The sequence below is a fragment of the Callospermophilus lateralis genome, chromosome 6, assembly GCF_048772815.1.
Source record: "Callospermophilus lateralis isolate mCalLat2 chromosome 6, mCalLat2.hap1, whole genome shotgun sequence".
NCBI lineage: Eukaryota > Metazoa > Chordata > Mammalia > Rodentia > Sciuridae > Callospermophilus > Callospermophilus lateralis.
This window is the reverse complement of record NC_135310.1, coordinates 153,470,452-153,488,714: the sequence shown is the minus strand read 5'-3', so window position 1 is coordinate 153,488,714 and position 18,263 is coordinate 153,470,452. Positions and strand designations below refer to the sequence as shown.

The 18,263-nt window shown below is 40.9% G+C and overlaps 1 protein-coding gene across 1 annotated transcript; it reads right to left on the bottom strand.

Annotated features, from left to right (window-relative positions):
* Window positions 1-1,096: 1,096 nt before the first annotated feature.
* Window positions 1,097-10,973, bottom strand: Fam8a1 (family with sequence similarity 8 member A1). The gene is made up of 5 exons (XM_076859240.1): window positions 10,175-10,973; window positions 9,206-9,326; window positions 7,318-7,441; window positions 6,207-6,346; window positions 1,097-4,345 (listed from the first exon to the last, which is right to left on the bottom strand). The coding sequence occupies exons 1-5, from the start codon at window positions 10,875-10,877 to the stop codon at window positions 4,201-4,203; spliced, it is 1,233 nt and encodes a 410-aa protein (XP_076715355.1). The 5' UTR covers window positions 10,878-10,973; the 3' UTR covers window positions 1,097-4,200.
* Window positions 10,974-18,263: the final 7,290 nt, after the last annotated feature.

Genomic DNA, 18,263 nt, shown 5'->3' with positions numbered 1-18,263 from the left:
TAATGCTCTTGTAGGTTGGTTCTTTGCCATTACCCATCCCAGGTAATTGGGCATGTCGGGCTTTCTACTTTTCTCAAAAAATGTGCTAGAAATGTTTAGTATTACTTTTTTAAACAAGTTACCAATAATCCATACTTAAGATCCCATAAATGGGATCTTTCAGCTTCCCAACTGAGTGTCTAAACTGTATTTGAACTTGGGACTATTTCCAATCTTTATTCCTCAGTACCAGGGATCGAACCTAATGCTTTGCCACTGAGCTATATATAGCCCTTTTTGAGACGGGTCTTGGTAAGTTGCCCTGGTTGGCCTCAAACTTGTGACCCTCTTTACTGAAATAAATTGTTCATTTTAACAATTTGTTACCAGGCTGTTAATAGTTTAGCCTGGGAAGAATGTTTCCTTCTATTCTGATGGCATGTCCTTTTGGGGGCCTGTTTAAAATTTGAAATTCAGTGAAAAAATTTAAAGGTTAGCTTGTGTGTTTAATGGAAACTAATTTGATGTAGCATTGAGGAAATGGGGGTGTTATGTCCACACACTACTGCTCCCTAACCCTAACCAAGTTGGACTTCATCTTATAATATGGAGCAGCTTTTACAAACTTTGCTCAAAGGACAATGTAGTTCTAAAATGTGCAATTAGTGGCTTTGTTGTTGTGGGTGGACACAATACCTCTATTTTATTCATGTACCTAGTGTTCCACCTCTGAGCCATAACCCCAGCCCTTAGTAGCTAAGTTTTTAACAGCACATTGTCTACAGGTTCAAACCATATTTTTGCTTTTCCCAGGATACTTTATCTGTTCCCTTAGCTTGTCTGTGTAGGTTAGATTGGGAGGGGTTTGTAAGACCAAAACTGAGTTTAAGTTGCCCAGCTGTCTCATAGTCTTATATGATGGCTGTGGTAGCTAATAACTCTTTAAGGACTGGATTGATTTTAACTGGTGTGGGAAAGAAATATCCCTTGAGGCAGATAATGTTTTCACAGACCCATTTCTAAAAATGACCCAGTTCACTGGAGTAGCCCCTGGAAAGTAGTACTTGGAAGCAAGGTCTCCCTAGCAAACCTCAAATAAACAGACAAAACACAGATGCACTGGTGACATTAAGTATTTATTGAGAAAAATAATACAAACTGGTGGCATACAAATTATTAAAAAAATAAAATGATGGATTTTATTTATTGGTCGGACATCAGAAACTGCAGGTCAAATCCTACTATAATGTGCACATACTGTTTGAAATGAGGAACATCACTCATGCAAGCACACGTTGTGAAGACTTTGGCCTTTCGTACTGGGGGGGGGGTGGCAAGAATTTAAACATGGTACTTCCTAGATTTTAGGAATACTTTTATTTGGGCACATTCTTTGAAGAAACAATAGCCTCTTTTAATAGGGCTAAATGTAGAATGAAAACATTCAATACTACACCACCCTCAAAAAATCCCTTTATATTCCCAAGTATAAATTTTTATGTGTAAGCAAAGCACTCAAATCACTGACAAGAACAAATCCTTTTAATGTAGGAGTTAAATTTTGCTAGCATTTTAAGACATTAAAACATTAGACAAGTGGCCCTCAAATAGAATGTCTTTTTCCCCCCAATCCTAAACACGTTGAGTGATGGAAGGTGAACATTAAGGTAGATTTACTGAAACAGTGCTAACGGAGTTGGGCCACACTTTCTCATAATACTGGCAAGTAAAGACTTTTCATCCAAACGTGCAGGCTTGCTTTCTTTTTTTTATAGAGTGGTCTTTGTAAAGTAAGGCTACTACTCGGCACTGTGTACCCAGAGCCCAGCTTCTGCCTCTCAACATGAACAGTGGTCAGCCTGCCAGACTAGCCATTCCAGGATACTTAACAAATAATGTTTGTACTAAGAATCTTTTTTTTTTTTTTTTTTTTTTGCCTTTTTAGGCTAGAGTTTCAACTTGAGAATTAGATTTTGACACAGAAAAGAGCCAATATCACTTATATAAGTGAAATATACCAAATAGAAAGGTTTCCTGAAAGGGAGAGTCCACCTCATAGCCACAAGGGAAAATGGGCACTGGGCCATGTTCTCTTTTTTCCCCATTGTTTTGTCACATTTTTCAACTCTGGGAATGAAAAAGTACTTCCTCTAAGCACTGAATTCATAAGTAGAAACAGACTTTGGTTTTGTTGTAAAGGCAAAGTAAGACTTAATGTGTATCCTATGGGAATACAAGGTATAACTTGAGTCCACACTTACAGCAAATTGTACTTCTCTAAACATAGCTAATTAAACTGAACTATTTTTTTTTTGTATAAATAAAAAGCCTTGATGACAACTTATTTCAGTAGAAATTCCAAGTCAAAGATATATTCCACCGTTACAACTGAAGGACATTTAAACTTGAATTCCCCAATCAGTGACAACAGTAGTGTCTATACTATTTTAAGTTTGTATAACATTTTCCCAATTTTCAATACAAATAAAAGATTTTTTGTTTTCTTTTTCCTGTGAAGAGCCATAAAACAACCTTCGCAGAGGTTACAAGTGAATCATCTATTTAGTACTTGTACACACTTAACTAATAAATCTTGTTAAGTTTTACAATAAACACATATTACTAAGGACACTGTCAGAGTTTCTACACACATTAAATGTTACTTTCACAGTTTTAAATATCAAAAGAAAAATCTACTTTAAAAATTGAACAGTGATAACAGACATGTCTTGGGTTTGCTATAAATTTAATACCAAGAACAAAGCCTAGACTGATCCCTTAAGCAGTCTAATTTTAAACTGTACAGTACAGTTTAGTGTTTTTTGGAAAATAGTGTCAGAGTTGGAGAAAATGACTAAGAATCAAAAAATTATAAATAGTTCGGGTATCTCTCTCAACACAGCTAACTGGAACACACAACAAAAGCACACACAAACATGGACAAAACCCCATGACTTTGCTTCAGAAGAGTAAAGTAAAATGGCAATACAGAAAGTATTATTTTGCTTCACATTTCCCCTACAACTCCATCCCAAGCAGGCCCAAAATGAGCTGAAAGCAGCTGAAATGATGTCTGGAGATGACGGTCTCCCTTGCTTTGGAGAGAATAGTTCAGGATGGGAAAATTGCTAGCATTTCACAGGCTACTGGCATTTAGAGTTACTCATGAAATAACTAAGGTGATTTATTTAATTCTTGATGTCTCAACAGTCATGGAACTATATAAGAAGAGGAAAGGAACTACTACTATGTGAGTATGTAGTATATAAATATAAATTACACTCACAACACTGAAAAGCATTAATACTTTCTTCATGCTGCACACAAATTTTATAGTAAATATGCAACATTTTGATAGAAGTTTTCCCCACATAGTCGTAGTGAGTTTTGGGGCGCACTGAAAATACTTGCACATGAACTGTATGTTTTAAATTTACAGTGAAAATTTACACCCCCTGCCCTTATAAACAATCACTAACTTACCTTTTCTCATTTAAAAAAAAAATCAGTGATAATATAGCAATACGACTTAATACTTTTTCATCATTATGAAAAATTTGCCCCTAAACACATGTTTAAGCATTAAGAATAGTTGCAGAGTTACACCTTTACTGCAGTGAACTGCAGCAGACTGGAAACTTCAGGCAAGGAACTGCTAGGCCTGCCTCACTTGCCCCTTTCAAAAACACTGCAGCTGACTCAACACCTGCTGACAAGGGAGGTGAGTGAAGAGCCAATTTGTGTTCTCACTCCCTCCCTTCCCACACCAAAACAAAGAACCATTTCCCCAAGAAGTGTTAACTAAAAGATAAACTAAGTAGGTGTTTACAAAACACAACTGGACTTCTTCCATCATTTTGGGATAAACCAAAATAAAAATTTTAAAGTTTCATTTGGAGATTTCAAAGCTGAAAATGCTTTCAACAAATTCTAATGCCTTAGATCTAAAAAGAAAGTATATATTGTCCGTTGTTGATTATGAAACCACTGGCCTTCTTGTTGATCTAAAAATTTTTTAACACTTGAATTTAATATGTTTTTCTTCTGGAAAAGTTCTTTGGCATTCAAGTAAAATCAATACTTTCAAAACAGTCACCTGCATCACACTGAAGTGACTGCTTTAATTTCTAAATCAATTTTACCCAGGGATACTGATGGCCTTGACACATAATTTAGTCTTGTCATTATTCCAAAGAGTGGAATTCAGGGTTTTCTGGGACATCATCTGACCCCATTTCTTTTTACCACAATGGTTCCTGCTACAATGTCATAGGCTGTTCGATTATGCTGAAAAAACAGCAGTGTGATGAAAGCAGGGAAAAAAGAGGCAATAGAAAAATTCTTGATCAGAGCTCGTATGGTGGACCTAAAAAATTAAAGCAAAAATATCAAGGTATAGATGACTACATACAGATGAGTGGTATCCTACCCAAGTTCAAGTCGTACTTCAGTCAATATGTAATTAAGAGAATTTTTACCTTTGATGTGTTATTTTCAAGTAAATATATCATGACCAAACTACTGGGCTCTTTCCAAAGAGTTCATCAACATAAGACTTAGAACTTTCATAAGAAAAACATCTCAGATGGGCTGGACTATGGCTCAGTGGCAGAGCGCTTCCTTGCCTAGCATGTGTGGGGCACTAGGTTTGATTCTCAGCACCGCATATAAATAAATGAATAAAATAAAGGTCCATCAACAACTAAAAAAAATAAAAATAAAAATCTCAGAATATGAACTAAGGGTTTACAGTATATTTTAGTATTTTTTTCTGGAAGAATACTGTTCCTGGCTTACCTTTTCCATAGTCACATCTTTTTTGGTTTTGGTACCAGAGATTGAACCCAGGGGTGCTTAACCAATGAGCTACATCCCTAGCCCTTTTTATTTTTTGAGACACGATCTTACCAAGTTGCTGAAGCTGGCTTTGAACTTAGATCCTCCTGCCTCAGCCTCCCAAGTCACAGGGATTAAGGTGTGTGTCACCATGCTGGGCCCATAGTCCCTTTTATTACCACGTGTTTCCTTCTAAACTTTCCTTCTAAACTGAATGCTTAATGTCACATTCTCTATCTTACATGAAGTGCAAGCATTTTAAGATTGTTGTCTAGTCTTTCATCCCCTCTCTCCTTTGTAGGAAAGCTGTAAAAAGTGCATCAACAACAAACATCAGAATGAAGAATTATCCTACTAATATTAGATCTCTGCCCTTTGTGCACTGTATTGTTACCAAAAGGGAAAAAAAAAAAAAAAAAAGCAACAGCTAAAAGAGTAGACTGAATGCAGATTAGTTGTTTCCAAATCCATCTTTTAATTTCTGGTTGTGTCGCACATCTGCAAAAAATATCTATCTTACAAGGCTCTAGGGATTAAATTAGTTAATGCACATGTCACTTTACAGTGCCTGGTATAACTGTTTGATAAGTATTAGCCATTTTTGACTCTTACCCATTTTCTTTTATAACAATCCAGGTGTCACTCATTCTGGCAATAATTACAGCTAGATTTTATTTGGCTCAACTGATTACCACCCACTCACCTTTACCACTCACATTGCCACTAGGTGCCCTCCCTGGAAGCTAGACACCAACTACTAGGGGCCTGGAGGTATTACAAGCTCTGGCATTTGAGAGCAACAGGATATGTGCTTGTATTATGCATATCATCAAACTCTTAGCCTATTCAAGAGGAGATATAATGGTGGCTCAAGACAGAGTAGTAACTGACCAAATATCCCAGACCTAGGGAATTATAAAGCTGGGCCCTGAGGATTGGTACAGCATCAACACCTAAATAATCTTATTATTGTGATTTATAAAAATGATCTTGAATATGTATACTGAAGAAGAAACAATCAAAAAAAGTTCATAAACCCTTTAATAATTGCAGTATATGTCATAAAGAAAAGAGTGAGAATAATCTAAATTCAATATTCTAAAAATATTATAACAAGCATTATAACTTATGCCATATTCAATACAGTCCTATGTCACATAAGGGACACATTGAGAAATGTATCATTATGTGATTTTGTTCACTACATAAAAATCTTAAATGTACTATACAAAACTAAGATTCCCACACAAAGACATTAGTCAATATAATCTTATGAGACCACTGTGATGTATGTGGTCTATCCTTGACCAAAACATTATGCAGTGCAAAAATATACCTAAAATATACACTTTCCCAAATATATAGTAGATGAAGCTAAGAAAAGGACTTACGTTGTAATGCTAACATTTGAGGAAGGAATCACTAAAACTCGACTTGGAGCAATAAGCACTGATGTATCACATGTCACAACTCGAAGCCCTAGCAGGAACTTCCCAGGGGTAGCTCCACCTGCTCCCCAAATGCAAATTATCTAAGGAAAGAAGGAAAATTAAAAAATAATTTATTGGTTCAACTATACCAATTTTAAAGATAAGTTTCCTATTACTTCATGTTTTAAAATTTTCAACTTAAAAAATACTCAAAGGATAGCCATTTATTTCTGTGGTCTCTTAATATGTGCAACACTACAATATATTTAATATTTCTCTATGACCCATTATATTTTTTAGTAAGTTGTTCCCAAGGAAAAATACTCCCAAATGTCCTCAACCAACCAACCTACAAGTATATTTATTGGTCACAGTATTTTTATGAGTGGAATTTTATTTTTAAGACTGAAAAACACTACAAAGAAATTATAAAATGTCTCCCTGCTGGGAGCCATCAGCCAAGTAGGTATGACAAATTCCTTGCCAGCTTACTCCCATGCTGTCTAGTGGAAGGACTTCTGAAAGGTTTCCTTGCTCAAGGACCAGGGCAGGATCCGTGTTTAGGGTGTTCCCCCTTTAGAATAGGGCAGTTTAGCATAATAGGAGAGTAGGGTGTTTCCCCTTTAGAATAGGGCGGTTTAGTAATAGGAGATTAGGGTGTTCCTCTTTTGGAATAGGGCGTATCCTGCTGCTGAGTTCCTCTTGAGTGCTTAGGGTCAGACAGTATTTTTTGAGAGACAGAAGCCCATGCGGTGTGGATTTAGAACGGAGTGGATTTGGGCAGAGAACGTGGATTCCCCCAGAGCGTGTTTGTAAACGGCCGGTGTGAGTTCGGGAATAAAGAATTGCTGTTTGAATCTACAAGCTGTGTGGAGACTCGTGATTTGTGCCCAGCCGAGAGACTGCGGCATCTCCCTTCTAAACAATTTCTAAAAGTTGTTTTTTTACCTAAAGAAAATGTGGAAAAAACAGAAAAATACTTGAAAAATAATGATTAATTATAAATTTCCAATTCTAAGGCTGATCATCTAAAGATTGATTTTTAAAAAAATTATTTGCTGCAGTAACTTACCTCATAGAAACAAACTAATAATCTGTATATAAGTGCCACAACCATCATTTTCTGCAAATCTTCCATTGATGTATCTTCATCTATTTCTTCTATTATATAATGCATAGCAAACTTAGAGATATCCCTACACAAAATAATAATTTGGGGTTATTCAGAATTAGTTACAAGAACAGTTATGGTTTTGTTTTGTTTTTGTGGTACTGAGGATTGAACCCAACGACACTTTGGCACTGAGCTAGATCCCCAGTCCTTTTCTTGAATTTTTGAGATAGGGTCTATACTGCCGAGGCTGCTCAAACTTGTAATCCTCCTGTCTCAGCCTCCTAAATCGCTGGGATTATAGGTGTACAACATGGTGTTCAGCTGTTAAATCATAAATTTTAAATGAAATTCTAAGCTAAACTTTAGGGTCCCAATCATCTAGTTGCACAAAACATTTACTAGCTTATTCAACAAATAGGCACGGCTGGGTGGAGGAGCATGTTCCTGCCACATGTGCTATGCACTGGGCTGGAGATAGCTCAGTAGCTAAAGCACTTCCCTAGTACGAGCAAGGGCCTGGGTTCAATCCCCAGCACTACAAAAAATAAAACAATGAGTGAATACTGTGCAAGCCCTGGGGATACAATTATAATTTGAAATGTGTCTATTTTCAGGGAGATTCAACCCAAAAAGGGAAACAACAATAAGTAATAATAATGACAAAGCAGGAAGCCAGCTGTAATAGGGAACCACAAATACCAGGGAAACATTTCAGTTACACTTAACCTTGTGAATGACAAGTAAGCTAGGATCTGAAGGATGAAAAGAAGTTAGCCAGACTAAGGTGGAAGAAAGTTCCAGGGAAAGTGAACAGTAGGAGAGAAAGCCGTGGAGCAAGACAGTGTGTGATGGAAGTTATAAGCAGTTTGAAATGGCTCAGATATTAAGTATGAGAAGTGACAGTAATTAAGAAATAAGAGCATGTGTTAAATCACATGAAGAAATTCAGACTTCATCTTGGTGAAGAGAAACAAGTAAAGGGTTTTAAGGCAGGGGAGTGCAGAATCAGAATTTATGATCACTTTGGTTTTACATAGGAGGTTCAGTTGAGATAAAACAAGAGACTGGCTATGATCAAAGCAAGAGATGACAGTGACTAGAGTAAGGAGAAACCATAATGAGGCAAAGCAGCTGGCACTGAGGAGGCAACGGTCCAGGCTCAAGCTATCCAGGAGAAACTAGACACAGAGGAGTTGGCATTGGGTGGTTTTGTGAGGAGGAGGGAAAAGGAGGAAGCACAGTAACACTCAGGTTCACATTGAGCTAACTTTCATGACTAAGTTCTAGGTTTAACTTCTCATAAGCCCAAATTTCAGTCTATAACCTGTAAAGGTAAGCTCAGTGCCTCAGTGTTTAGCAAGTGGTAACTGCTGTTATGATTATTATGAGTAAATGCCTCGCTTGGCAGTTCACTCGGCATCTGTCTGATAGTATGAGCAATCCCATCTGGAAATGTCACTAGTTTATTATTAATAGTCACCTGCCAGTTCTCTTCATGTCTTTATCTATGGAGACTCCACAGGATAGTAAGAGGAAAATTAGTTCCTGGCCTAAGAGAATAGTTGAACAAATGAGATTTGGAAGGTTCTTTTACCTTCTTTTGAACAGTGAAATTACCACAAATTTTAAAAGAAGTTTATTAAAATTTTTTTCTTCTTTATAGGTATTTCTTTAAAACTACCACCACCACCACCAACAAAAAACAATAACTCTAACAAAGCTCTTATAAAGAAATCATGACCATGGCACACCTATTACCCACATAGCCACTTGCAGGCTTGAACAGAACTTAACAAAGGGACTCTAAAATAGAACTAAAACCTTTCTACAAACGTCCTTCACTTACTTTATTCCACTGAGGTGCATAATGGTTAAGACAATGGTTGCTTTTATAAAGAAGAGAATAAAGAAATCCACCATCTCTGCCATAAATCTGTGGGCCAAGGATGGAATAACATACTCTCTGCCTGCAAATTAAAAAAAGAAAACAAGTTAGGAAACCCAATCACTTCATACCTGAGAACCAAAGTCAGATAATGAGGGGGAAAAGCAAAGTCAGGGCACAACTTAATAATTCTAAAAAATATATAACCTGAAGCAATTATCAGGTATTGATTCCATAAGGGTACTATTAAATATAACAACTATTTAGAGAGTATTTATATAAGACTAGTTAGCTTACAATTTGCTTTCACCTTAATGTTTAAAATTTGATTTCTTAGCTAATGACTAGAGTGCCCAATACATTGCACCAGGGACTAGAAGAACTAGATGATCACATACAGGAAACAAAATCTAACACTTGTAGTAAAAATCAAGGTTAAGAATGGACAGCTAGTATAAAGTAAATCCCTATATCCCACATGCTACCTTCATTTAGTTTTACTTTCTATTGAAAAATAAAAACAAAACAACAACAACAAAAAAAACATGATATCAACCTCCCAACCTAATTCTGTCGGGGGTCGTGTTCTGGCATCAACCAGTGCTCGGCCATGCACAGGATTCGCTTTAACGAACAAGCCGTATTCTAGTCCACCCCGAGGTGCACAGGGCCTTGGGTCAGTAGGCCAGGCCCGAAGTCATCCCCCCCTCTCTGTCTGCGACCCTCCCCGACGCGCGGTCCCGCCATCGGGGGCCCAGGCCGGCCGTCGGGCCAAGGGTCTCCCCCTCGGGGGCTGCGGCTGAGCGCAGCGGCCTACGAGCGAGGGATTCGCTGCGCGCGGGGCGCCGTGGCCCCGGGTGAGGGAACCCGTTCGGGCGCCGGGCACCGCGGCCCACGACCCCGGGCGGCCCACAACCCCGCGCCTCTCACCGGCCTGCCGCGCGGCGTCGCTCGCCGTCCGCGCAGGCACCGCGGTTCCTACTCTTGTCACCGGTGTCGCCCGGACCGTCCCAGGCACGGGAGCAACCCGCGGCCCCAAGCCCGCAACCGGAGCCGGGGTGGCGATGCCCGCTGCCGCCGCCGCCGCCGCCGCCGCCTCGGGCCCCGCGGCCCCGGCGCCCAGGAAGTAGAAGGGGTTGTAGTAGCCGAGCTGCGGCGCGGCGGCCGGGGAGGTGGCGCCGGTCGCGGGGTAGCTGGGCGGCGGCTGAGGGCCGCAGTAGGCGGGGAAGGCGGCCAGGCCGCTGTGCCAGGTCAGGTAGCCGCAGTACGACTGCCACAGCCACTCGTGCACCTGCCGCGAGTACTCGCGGGCGCTCAGCCGCGCCGATCTCTCCCGGGACGCCGCGGTCTCGGGCGCTTCGCAGCTCGCCGGCTCCGGCGGCCCCGCGGCCGCCTCCCTGCGATTCCGGGGCTCGCGCGGCGGCTCCGACTCCTCTGCGGCGGCGGACTCGGGGCCCGGGGTTGGAGGCCGGCCCGGGGCCTGAGGCTCGGCCTGCGGCCCGTCCCGGGAGCCGGGGGCGGCGGCGGCGGCGGCGGCGGGGGGGGCACTCGGGGCGGGGACCGGCTCGTGGTCTCCTCCGCCTTCCTCCTGCCCGGGAGGGCGGCCTCGGGCTTCTTCGGGCCCCTCTGCCATCGTCGCCTCAGCAGCACCCTCCGCGGTACCTGTCACTGAGCCTTTCCCTCCCCCAGTGGCCCCTCCCCAACGGCGCCGTCGCCACCGCAGCACCGCAGGCGTCAACAATCCGCCGCCGGAAGCGGAAACCCCGCCCCTCGGAGGCCGCCGGGAGGAGCGGGGGCGGTGTCCCCTCAGTAGCTGCAACCCGGTGGTCGCCCTGCTCTTTGGTTCGCGCTGCGCTTTGTGATGTTAATGGCATCCAAGTGGAGGCGTTTCTAGACGTTTCTGTGGGGATGGGCCGAGGTCCTTCCGGGAAGACTGCGAGGGCAAGGAGGGTTTCCCGCAGAGGTCCCGGGCGGACGCCGCCTGTTCTGCGACGCCCAGAGTGTGTGGTCCGCGCCAGTTCACGGTTTGTCCCAAGGATGCCGTGTTTGTGCCCTTAGATGATAGATCCAAAGCCGCACTCAACTGAGACGTATGTAAGATGGAATGTCTCAATGCGGACATTTTCAACTGAAAAAAGAAGGATTGTGCTGATTTAAGTGCCCGAGCAGCGCGGTTCTGTACATGCTTTCCTCCTGCTGTCGGGCCGCCTCCCGTTTCCGCAGATGTGCCTTTCCCCAAACCACTGCCTCAGCCTTTCCCTTTCCCTTTATCTTGCTGGGAAAAGACCATGGCCCAGAACTTTGGTGCCCTCTCTCAGTACCTTAGCCCATGCGGGATAACTCTTATCCCCCTGCCCCCAAAAGAGTGTATTCTACCAGAATTGCTAGACTTAATATTTCATACACACACACACACACAAGCACACATACATACATGTATACATATATAATATAATATGTATATATATATATATATATATATATATATATATATATTTAGAATTGAACCACTGAGCTGCATCTACAGTCCTTTTTATTTTTTGAGACAGAGTCTTAATAAGTTGCCTAGGCTGAACTTGCATTTCTCCGCCTCAGCCCCACCAATCCTGGGTACATATTTATATTTTAATATACTTTATTATGTCCTTAACTTTATAAGCCTCTCAGTGGTAGTAATATGACTTTGATTCCCTAATACCATATAGAGGCAGGGGCTAATCATTCTAAACTGAGGAAAGGGAAGCCAGAAGGAGGGAAAATAGGTTGTAATGAGTGTGAATAACTGGCACAGGGCTACTGTAAAGATTTTAAGAAAATTATATGAGACATGAAAAGAGAATAAGAAAAACTCAGAAATGAAGTAACATAACTCAAGAAAGAATTAGAAATAAATAATGATTTCAGAAAACTGGAACACAAGAGTAAGCAGATTTAACAGTGCCCGAAGAGAACTACAAGTTGAACATGAATTTTTTAAGTCAAAAAGAAAAAGGCAAAAAATCCAACGCATACATTGAATCATTGATTCAGAAAATCAAAGACAGGTAACAATAAATATAATGCAGTATAATTCAAGAAAACTTCCTGAGAACATATATGCACATATATGTACAAAGTGGGGGATAAAGGTTTTATATATTTTATATACTATTGTGTTTTATTATATATAAAGAGTATACTATATGTCTGAGAACTGAGAATGAACAAAATGTATTCTAGTAAAAGTGCTAGACTTAATGTTTTTAAAAAAGCATTTAGGAAAAAAAATATATATCATAGGACTTTAACACTTCATTTGAGAAGAAAATAGTGTAACATTTAATAATTCAAAGAAAATGTGAATCAAGGTCATTAGATCCAGAAAACTGACTTTTGAGTAGCCCTGAGAATAGGCTATTTTGTTTTCAGTATGAAAGAACTCAGGGAAGGTTATTCGCTTGAGTTATTTCTGAGGTCTACTGGAGAATGAGTAATGTCTAACAGACAATGGCAGAAGGATGGTTGGTGAACATTAAATATTTAATTACTTGTAAAACTTGGGTTAAATGAGCACTTAACATCAGTCGGAGTCCAGTCTAGACATAGAGAGCACATAGTAATTTGAACAGACAGTGTTTGCTGGAAGGAACTATTAAGAGTCTTGGAGTTGGGGCTGGGTTTATGGCTCAGTGGTAGAGCTCTTGCTTGGCACGTATGAGGCACTTGATTTGATCCTCAGCACCACATAAAAATAAAAATAAAGAGTCTTGTAGTAAATGAGGATTGGCTAATAAGAAGCAAAGAGAATTGTATACCATATAAGAGTAGCAGATACATGGAGTAGCCGCTACTTGTAGGACTGAAATGAAGTGCCCAAGGAGGAGAACTTCTACACCACCAGGGCTGAGAGCCAGACCTTGTTCAAGGGAGCATGATTGTGGCTCACTGGTGGGCAAAGAGGGTCACCGAGGACTTGTTCAGAAATCTTGTCTCTGCCTTGTTGGGAGAAGCTATCCCTGGGAAGCGCCTCATCTCAGAATTCACCACAGAGTGCTAGGAGAAGCCCCTTGCAGGAAGGAGCTTCACCACCAGTATACCACAAAGAAACCATCTCAAGGACAGTGTGCTGGGGGAAGCTCTCCAAGAGAAGGTGCTGCTTGCTGCTAGCTGCTGGGCACTACTGAAGTTCAGAATGATAAGCCAAGAGTCCCAGGAAGAGACGCTACTTCTTACCACCAAACCAGCTAGCATGGAAGAAGCGTTTACAGAGTTCAGTTCCGTTATTGCAGAAAAAGCAAAGATTTGGAGTTCTGAAAGTCAATAAATTGGCAAGTGACACAAGATTAAAAGAGTACAAGAGGGATTTATATTCTAAAATATTAGTATAAGATAACCATGAAAATGGGGAAAGCACTCATGTTCCTTGGGCAGTTCTATGCAACCTGAGTTGGGTTACCAGCACACGTTGCATTTCTCTAGATAAGCCTAGCTTATCTAGAGAAAAAAATACATATATATATATATATATATATATATATATATATATATATATATATATATTAATCATAGGACTTCTACTCAGAAAGTGATGGTGACTCTGTTCCTTCTGAGTTCCTCAAGTGAACATGTAGACCTTCTCCATCTCCTCTAGCCACAATTCACTGTGCTCATTTGCTGAGTGTGTTAAGTGCTGGATGTGTGCCGGGTGTTGGAATACAGAGGTGAATGAAACACCACTGTTGTGGTTGAGGGGATGACAGAACATATGGGAGAGCTTGGCGTGTCAGTTAGTACAGGATTAAAGTGTCAGTCCAAATTGGGGAGTGATCAGTTCTGCTTGCAAAGAGACAGGTGAGAACTTGGAATGGCTTTGTAGGAGGTGGCTCTGAGTTGAACTTTTGTTATATGGACCTGGCAGGGAAGGTGATTCCAGGGAGAGGTTGCAACAGGAGCGGAGTTCATGTAAAAAGAGCCAGGCTGAGGCAGCCTGAGATGGCCCCACATAGAGATGAATCGCAACAGTAGGGAGGGGTTGGACTTTTTTTCTCCAGGTGAGGGAGTTTGGACTTTGTCTTACAGAGAGCAGAAGCTATAAAACAATTTCTATCAGGGAAATAAAAGTAGTCATATTTCTTTTTAAAGACATCTCTCTCTAGTAGTAGTGTGCAAAATGGTTTGCATGGTGTAAACAGGAAGACATGGATTCCACCTGGGAAATTATCATCTTGATAAGATAAAGAGAACCCGCCGAATGAAGGCAATAGCAAGGGGGATGTACAGAAGAGCAAGCACTTGCATGACATAAAGGAAACCCAACCTGCAGGGCGTAGTGATTGAATGGATTTGAATGAGAGAGAAGCACACAGTTTGTGGCTTGGATGACTTAGGGAGTGGATTGTGCTGCTATTCATGGAAACAGGGAAGGAGGATGAGCAAGATGGCAGAAGGGGCTGTATGGGGATATCCAAGGCTCCCAGCTTTGAACACAGTGTATTTGTAAAGATAAAGTCAAGCTACAGGTAGAACTTGAAGTGAGAAGTAGGTGGAAAGTTTTATGAAATGAGAAGAAAGAAAAGCCAAGAACAGAATGGGGTGGGGGGAGAAGGAGAAAAGGAATTGTTGAGATGGGAAGGAAAGTAGGATTGAGTGGGAAGAGTCACTTTCCCTAAGAAGGGAGTGGTATGAATAGAGTTCTCCAGAGAAATAGAACGAGTAGTGTGCATACAGGAAAATAATATTATGAGAAGTTGGCACAGGATCTGCTGTCTGCAAACCGGAGACCCAGGAGAGCCAGCGATGTGATTCTAGTCCGAGTCCAAAGGCCTGAGAACCAGGGCATCAATGGTGTGAATTCCAGTCCAAGGTGGGGAGAAGCCTGATGTTCCCACTCATAAGACAGGCAGGAAACCAAAGGAACAGCGGGATCCCGCCTTCCCCACTTTTTGTTCTATTCAGACACCCAGAAGCAACGTTCAGCCTTGCCCAATGTAGTTGACACTAGAATTAACCAACATTGGGGCAATACCTGCTGTCAAACCAGAGAGAAGGAATCAAGATGAGAGTTATGGTGGGCATTTCCTTTCCTTTTTTTTTTTTTTTTTTGGTACTGGGAATTGAGCTCAGGGCCCTTGACCACTGAGTCACATCCTCAGCCCTATTTTGTATTTAACTTAGAGACAAGGTCTCACTGAGTTGCTTAGCTCTTGCTGAGGCTGGCTTTGAACTCGAAATCCTCCTGCCTCAGCCTCCGAGCCTCTGGGATTATAGGCGTGCACTGTGCCCAGCTCTATCTTTCCTTTTTTGACCACCTTCCCTGTTTTTATCTCCCTCTTTTTCTGACAGCTCCCCAATTTCTTCCTACCGAATAAACCCCTCCTGGTCTGTGCTGCTGTGGTAGGACTGCAGGGGCACTCCACACTCCAAGCCACCAGGTCAGCAGGTGACCCAGGCTCAGCTGAGTGACCTTAGCTGGGACTTGGAAACTTGAGCCAAGTGATCCTCGAATGGAGTGAATTCAATGCCAGCTGCAGTCCTTATCTGAAGAGACTGCTGAGGAACTCTTGCAACTTCAACTTCTTCCTTTACTTTCAGGGGCTCTGATATCCTTTCAATAATTTCCTCTTAAGATTAAATTAGCAAGGGCTGATTTATGATCCTTCCAGCTAATAATACGGCTGTGAAATGGCTTTTGGATAGTTTCATGGAGTGAGGGGAGGGAAATGAAGCAGAGATAAATAACTGTGTTCTGATCTTTAAGGAATTTGTTTTGGAGGAGAAGCTGCTAGCAGAGTGGCTAATTATTGTTTTAGGGATTTACTGTTACTGTTTTATTGTTATTGTGGGCAGAGAAAGTGGTGGTTTTCATAGAAGTGATATATTTGTTTTCAGAATGATTGATCTTTTTTTTTTAAAGAGAGAATTTTTTTAATATTTATTTTTTTTTTTAGTTTTCGGTTGACACAGTATCTTTATTTTTTTATTTGTATGTGGTGCTGATGCACATACATGTGCCCTGCACATGCCAGGCGAGTGCGTTACTGCTTGAGCCACATCCCCAGCCTGATTGATTGTTCTTAGCAATGTTTGAATCCATATTTTGATAGAACTGAAAAGGGGTATCATTTTTTTCATTTAATTTTTTTCCAGTACTGGTGATTGAACCCAGGGATGCTTTACCACTGAGCCATCCATGTGCCACCATGCCCAACTTGAAAAGAAAAGACTTAAAACTTGGGCAGTGATAAATCTGTAGTTTTATTATGGATTTCTCTAATTTTTAGTGAGGTAAACACTTTTAACTCATCATCCTATTTGAACTATTCTTACTAGTAGTATGTGGTCTACAGTCCTCATAGGTGTCAAGTTGGTCTTTAGAGTAGTTAGGGATAAAGCAATTTGTAAAAAAAAAAAAAAAAAAAAAAAAAAAAGGAACTGCTACCAAAGGCTTATTTATAAAAAAGATGCCCACATGCACTAAATAAAAGGCTAAATTTAAAAATGACTTAATTCCAGTGCTAATTTTTTAGAAATACACATAAATGAAGGCATTTTTTCCTCCTCTAGCAAAACCTGGAGTGAATTGCTGCATAATGCTTTTCTGCCCCCCAGTGGTTGTTAAAAAGCATTATGAAATTTGTCATCTGCTTTTAAAGATTTTATATTATCAGAATATATTTTTCTTTATGATAGACTTCTTGATTTGAGGAATTTGAAGTGGTTTATAAATAAATCATCAATCACAAGAGGCACACATTACTTTTAAAAGCAGGTCCTACTTACTGTGAAGCAACCAGAAGCCTCATTATGTAATGTAAACAGCACTCAGGGCAACCAGTAGGTGGGGGAGTTTCCAAAGCTAAGAGTACCACCGGGTCCTTCAGGCCCCACCCACAGTACCCCAGGACCTTAAAGAACATCCATTTAACCTTTTCTATTTTATATTAACGAAAACGAAGGACTGTCGATTAGCTCCAAGTTATTTATGCATATATTTATATTGCCCATGAGATTCTTGCAAAAGTGAGGACTAGAGTTTACCTTTGAAATATGAAATTGGGGTGAAAGGAGAGCATTCTTTTAGGTATGAACAGCACAAGATAAAAGCTCAAAATAAGTAGGACGTGTGAAGAAAATGATTGTGACATACAGAGGAAAGGGTCAAAAAGAGAACTGGGTGACATTTTAGAGAGTGTCATGTTATGCACAAATGTCAAGGGAGGGCGTTGAGTTTGGCTTTGATCCAGTCAACAACAGAAATTATTATCATTTAATAATAATAATTAGGGGCTGGGGTTGTGGCTCAGTGGTAGAGCACTTGCCTAGCATGGGTGAGGCACTGGGTTCGATTCTCGGCACCACATACAAATAAATAAAGGTCCATCAATAACTAAAAAATATTTTAAAATAACAATTAACTAATAATTATTATTAAACATTATTATTTACTTATGATTACATGATCATAATTATTATTATAACTCAGTGGTGGAGCATTTGCCTGGTCTGTATAAGGCTCTGGGTTCAATGAAAATAAATTAAGGAAAGCTCTTATGAAAGACAAAAGAGCAAATATTTATAACATCTAAAGCGTTGGCTTGAAGGGTGTGGGAAACATTTCTTTGTTTCTGCTGCTGCCTTTACTGGCACTGAAGCCACCAACCCAGGGGGAGTGAACACGGAAGCTCTTGAGCACTGGGTCAGTTTAGCTCTTCTGGGCCTGATTCAGATCCTTCTCTTGGAATTTTGCCCTTGATGGTGGGTGGCCCTGTTCCTCCCAAACTCCTCCCTGACCTCTCTCCAAAGTGGATGCCCCTAGTCTGAGTGCTGCACTTTCCCTCCCTGTTGTTATTTATTTTGCACATGATCTTATCATCATGATAAATTGGACCTATTGCCTAGCCAATCTGGCGTTGAGCACAAGCAGGGCAGGCACCGAAACTTCAGCTTAACTCCATCAGCTTCCCACTGTGTTCTTGGCTCTTCTTGCTCTTGCCGTCAGATGAACAAGTTTGCACAACTTCTTTGAAGGCTCATTTGGCAG